The sequence below is a fragment of the Megascapheus bottae genome, chromosome 3 (genome assembly GCF_031878675.1).
Source record: "Megascapheus bottae isolate mThoBot1 chromosome 3, mThoBot2.hap1, whole genome shotgun sequence".
Classification (NCBI taxonomy): Eukaryota; Metazoa; Chordata; class Mammalia; order Rodentia; family Geomyidae; genus Megascapheus; species Megascapheus bottae.
In genome coordinates, this window is record NC_143511.1 from 90,731,841 (window position 1) to 90,736,889 (window position 5,049).

At 48.0% G+C, this 5,049-nt stretch overlaps 1 protein-coding gene across 3 annotated transcripts in view; it reads right to left on the minus strand.

Moving 5' to 3' along the window:
* Dph7 (diphthamide biosynthesis 7) overlaps positions 1–5,049 on the minus strand; it is a 16,498-nt gene extending 11,449 nt beyond the window's left edge. For 2 of the 3 annotated variants that reach the window (XM_090331023.1, XM_090331021.1), the window contains exons 1-4: positions 4,833–5,049; positions 4,095–4,228; positions 3,629–3,716; positions 42–139 (exon numbers count right to left, since the gene is read on the minus strand). In XM_090331023.1, the coding sequence (XP_090187149.1) occupies positions 42–139; positions 3,629–3,716; positions 4,095–4,228; positions 4,833–4,991 (479 nt within the window). In that variant the 5' untranslated portion in view covers positions 4,992–5,049. The remainder of the gene's footprint in view (positions 1–41; positions 140–3,628; positions 3,717–4,094; positions 4,229–4,832) is intronic. The other variant, XM_090331022.1, reaches the window with a different exon arrangement.

Below are 5,049 nucleotides of genomic sequence, written 5' to 3' on the forward strand. Positions count from 1 at the left end.
AATTGCTGCTCAGAGCCCCTGACCAAGCTTGGTCTCCTTACCTTCCAGATTTCCCAGTGGACCAGTCCAGCGACAAGGACAAACACTGCTCCTCCACTGTAAGACTAGATATTGGCTGTAGGATGTAACTGCTCTTCTGCTGGAGAGAATGAGACTCCTTGTCCAAACAGACCTCTGTTCCCTCAGTTACTTTACGCACAAGCTAATGTGGCAGCTACTAATAACAAACTTATTTATTTAGAGATAGGGTCAGCTGTGCTGCCCAAGCTAGTCTGGAATTTACACGTTCAAGAATTCCTCCCATAGTCCAGGCACAGTGGCTCTCGCCTGTAATCCTAGCTACTCAGGATACTGACATCTAAGGATCAAGGTTCAAAGCTAGCCTGGGCACAAAAGACCAAGAGACTCTTATCTCCAATTGATCACTAGAAAATGGGAAGTGGGGCTGTGGCTCCAGAGGTAGGGCGGTAGCCATGAGCTGAAGAGCTCAAGGACAGCACCCAGGCCCAGAGTTCAAGCCCCATGACCAAAAAGAAAAAAGAAAAAAAAAGGAATTCCTGGGGCCGGGAGTTTGGACTAGTGGTAGAGTGCTTTACCTAGCATGCACGAAGACCCGGGTTCGATTCCTCGGTACCACATACATAGCAAAAAAGCCAGAAGTGGTGCTGTGGCTCAAGTGATAAGAGCACTAGCCTTGAGGAAAGCCCAAGGACAGTGTTTAGGCCTTGAGTTCAAACCCCAGGACTGGCAAAGGAAGAAGAAAGAATTATTCCTTTCATTTCAATCTCCTGCGTTACTGAATCTGCCAGGCAAAAGCTTTCACACTTGGTTGGTTTTGGTTTGTGTCTGAGGGTTTTTTTTTGTTTTGTTTTGTTTTTCTGTGCAGGCTACGCCTGCATTCGGCCAATGAGTGCACTGAACACTAAACCCTCTTCCCTGTTTTAGGCATTGAGCAAAATCTAAGATGTTCAGGCTCACACCTGAGGACTCTGCCACACACATGACCTTAGGGCAAAGGGGCTCTCAGCTTAGCCTCTGTACACCTACAACCTTCAATTACCCCTGCAGGCTTCACCACTCCTGCTAGCGGAGCCCCTAGGAATCTTAACATATTTTGTTCCTAGACATATTTTTTCCATTTCCAAAACCACAATAGCCATTAAAATGCTACCTCTTGAAAATGCCAAGCAAGAACTCAAAAGCTCAGAGTATAAGTGTATCAAGCCCTACTACTAACACACACACACACTTACACTACTTCTCTTATAGATTTAAAGAACAATAAATAAATAAAGGCCAGGCGTGTGGCTCACATCTGTAATCTAGCTGCTCTAGAGGCTGAGATCTGAGGATCACAGTTCTAAGCCAGCGCAGGCACTGAAGACTTATAAAGACCATAAGACTCATCTCCAATTCACTACTAGAAAACAGAAGTGGGGCTGTGGCTCCAGGGGTAGGGCAGTAGCCTTAAGCTGAATTGCTAGGGACAGCACCCAGGCCCAGAGTTCAAGCTCCAAGACCCACAAAAAGAAAAATACATAAATGGATTTGGGCCAGGAGTGTAGCCTAGTGTTAAGAGTGCCTGCCTAGCATGCATAAAGCCCTGAGTTTGATTCCTTGCTACCACGTACATAGAAAATGCCTGTGGAGCTGGGTGGGCGCGGTAGCTCATGTCAGTAATCCTAGTCACTCTAGAGGCTGAGATCTGAGGATCAAGGTTCAACCCTAGCCAGGCACAAAAGGATCTGAGACTCTTATCTCCAATTAACCTCTAGAAAACGAGAAATGGGAGCCAGGGGTTTGGCCTAGTGGTAAAGTTCTTGCCTAGCATGCACGAAGACCTGTACCTTGGTACCACATACGTAGAAAAAGCCAGATGTGGTACTGTGGCTCAAATGGTAGAACTCTAGCCTTGAGGAAAACCCAAGGACAGTGTTCAGGCCCTAAGTCCTGAGTTCATGCACCAGGACTGGCAAAAAAAAAAAAAAAAAAAAGAAAGAAAAGAAAAAAAGAAAGAAAGAAAAGGAGAAGTGGGATTTAGCTCTAGGGTAGGGTGGTAGCCTTGAGCTAAAGAGCTCAGATAGCTGCCCAGGCTGAGTTTAAGCATCTGAGGATCGCAATTCAAAGCCAGCCCCAACAGTTCAAAGCCAGCCCTGATGAGTCAGTGAGACTCATCTCCAATTAACCACCAGAAAACCATAAGTGGCTCTGTGGCTCAAGGGGCAGGGCAGTAGACTTGAGCTGAAGAACTCAGAACAAGGCCCAGGCCCAGAGTTCAAGTCCCATGACTAACCCAAAAAGAAAAAGAAAAAAAAAAAAGAAAGAAAAGCAGAAAGTGGTACTGTACAGCTCAAGTGGTGGGAGGAGTGCTAGCCTTAAGAAAGCTCAAGGACAGTGCTCAGGCTCTGTGTTCAAGCCCCAGGACTGGCCAAAAAAAAAAAAAAAAAGGATTTGTGGAGTTTTAGGAGTTTCATTGCAAGCAACCCAGAGAGCACTTGTCTCCATCTGCAGAATAGAGAACAGAACAAAGTCTTTGCTTGGGTATTTGCGTTCTTAAAACCTGATCCTTGGCTCCAATCTTCCTTAGACAGTCCTTTCCCCTATTTCTAGGACAATGCTAACCTAAGTCTCTCAAGTACCATGAATCAATGTCCGCTGAACCTATGCTTTGGTCTCTGTGAGTGTCCCTGCCTCCCTGTTAAGATCTGTGAGCTATTGGGGCTGGAGTTTGGCCTAGTGGTAAAAGTGCTTGCCTAGGGGCTGGGAGTTTGGCCTAGTGGTAGAGTGCTTGCCTAGCATGCATGAAGACCTGGGTTCGATTCCTCGGTACCCCACATACATAGCAAAAAGCTGGAAGTGGTGCTGAGGCTTAAGTGGTAGAGTGCTAGCCTTGAGTCCAAAGACAGTGCTCAGGCCCTGAGCTCAAGCCCAGGACTGGCAAAAAAAAAAAAAAAAAAAAAGAGTGCTTGCCTAGCATACACGAAAACCCGGGTTCTATTCCTCGGTACCACATACATAGAAAAAAGCCAGAAGTGGTGCTGAGGTTCAAGAGCTCTAGCCTTGAGAAAGTCCAAGGACAGTGCTCAGGCCTTGAGCCCAAGCCCAGGACTGGCAAAAAAAAAAAAAAAAAATCTGTGAGCTATTGATGTCACTCCACTACAGTAAAGTTTTGCTTCCCTCTCTCCTTCAATAACCAGTTGCTTTGCAAAAGCATTGTATAAAATCACTGTCAAACACTATCATGGGGGTAATGATCCCATAGGAAGCATCTGTTCTTCCCATGGTCAAGAACTAACATTTGCACTTGGGGAATTCACTATTGTACTTTTCCCCATCAACTCAGGTCATGCTTGCCCTACTTTCTATGGACCCTTAAAAACTATGGTGAGAGGTGACAATAGCATTTTATGATGACAGCCCTTCTGCAGGAACACATAAAGCGACCTCCTCTCACCAGAAGCCAGTAGGCTTTAAAACTGTCTTCATGCTTTCTTAGAATGCTTAAGACACAGTCCACTATTGTGGAGACCACTCTAGGAAACAGGTGCATCTGCAGCATACTCTACTCCCTAACACTCCCCCACTCAGGTCTCTTTCCCACCACGCAGCCCAGCTCATCATCACTTACCTCAGATTCCACCAGGCGGAGCAGCTCTATAGATCCACTGGCATTTGCCACTCCTAGAAGAGCATGGCCACCCACCGGGATGTGGCACCTGAGGAGAAAACTCACATGTGAGGACAGAGGATGCTCAAAGGGGTATCAGGCAGGCAAATGATTTATTACTTAAATCTCAGCTGCAAAAGCAGGTTAGAAGCCATGATTTTGTTCCCAAACAAAGGGTTCTCCAGATCATAAAGTCAGAACTCTTTGCACACTTAAGACTGATTTTAACTTTAGGCTGGGAAACTGACTAGGGAGATATGCCCAAGAGAAGTCCCCTCTGCCTGCCAAGAGATGGGTGGGACAGCAAAAAGTAAGATCCAGAGTTCAGTTATTTCTGGTCTCTTGAAGGTCCTCAGGCATCAGACTCCCCTGATTAAGGGAACAGAATCTCATGACAAATTCCAAAGTGAAATTACCCAAATCGTACCATTTCATGTCCAGGATTGCAGAAGTATCTCTTCTTTGGACTTCAACTAGAGGCGTGGCAGAACTGTCCTCATTAAAGCTATACAGGTAGAGGCAACCTAAACGAACTTGAGGTTGGTCAAGGTCCAGTCCACCCTACAAAACATAGTCTCGGATTATCTTAACAGAGGGATGGGAAAACTTGGAAACCAAAGAGGTGGCCCAACTGTCAGAAGAGCCCTCTGCCTAGAAACAGAAGCCTCAAGCCAGGTGCGGTGGCTTATGCCTGTCATCTTAGCTACTCAGGAGGCTGAGATCTGAGGCTCAAGGTTCTAAGCCAGCCCGGGCCGAAAGACTCTTATCTCCAATGAATCACTAGAGAACGGGAAGTGGGGCTGTGGCTCAAGGGTAGGGCAGTAGCCTAGAGCTGAAGAGCTCAGGGGCAGCACCCAGGCCAGAGTTCAAGTACCAGCACCATGACCCATTAGAAAACACACACACACACACACACACACACACACACACAGAAAAAAGGGAGAAACAGAAGCCTTAAACTTATGTGATCAATGAGCAGCGAGCTCTCCAGGATCCAGAGCAGAAAGACCCTCAACAGCCACCATCCCCGTAGGGCCTAGGCAACTGAAGGTGAAGAGCTGTCTGAGCCTGCAGTTCCAGGGCTTCCTCCTTTGCTATCACTGCAGACCCCAACTGCGTCCGATTCTCGGCTCGGTCGGCTTCACCAGCACGCCACCCCGCCCACCTGTTCCTCGGGCCCCGCGGGCAAGTCCTCCGGCCTGCACAGCTGGTAGGTACCGCAGGCCAGCAGGCGCTGGCAGCCATCCAGGGGGCACCACTCCACGGTGTCCGCGGTGAATTCAGTGTCCACCAACTGCAGCGCACGCACGCGGCTGTCCGCCATCCACGCGGAAGGCCGCAGCCTCACTATCCCCACCTGCCTCCCCACGCCGGGGCAACCA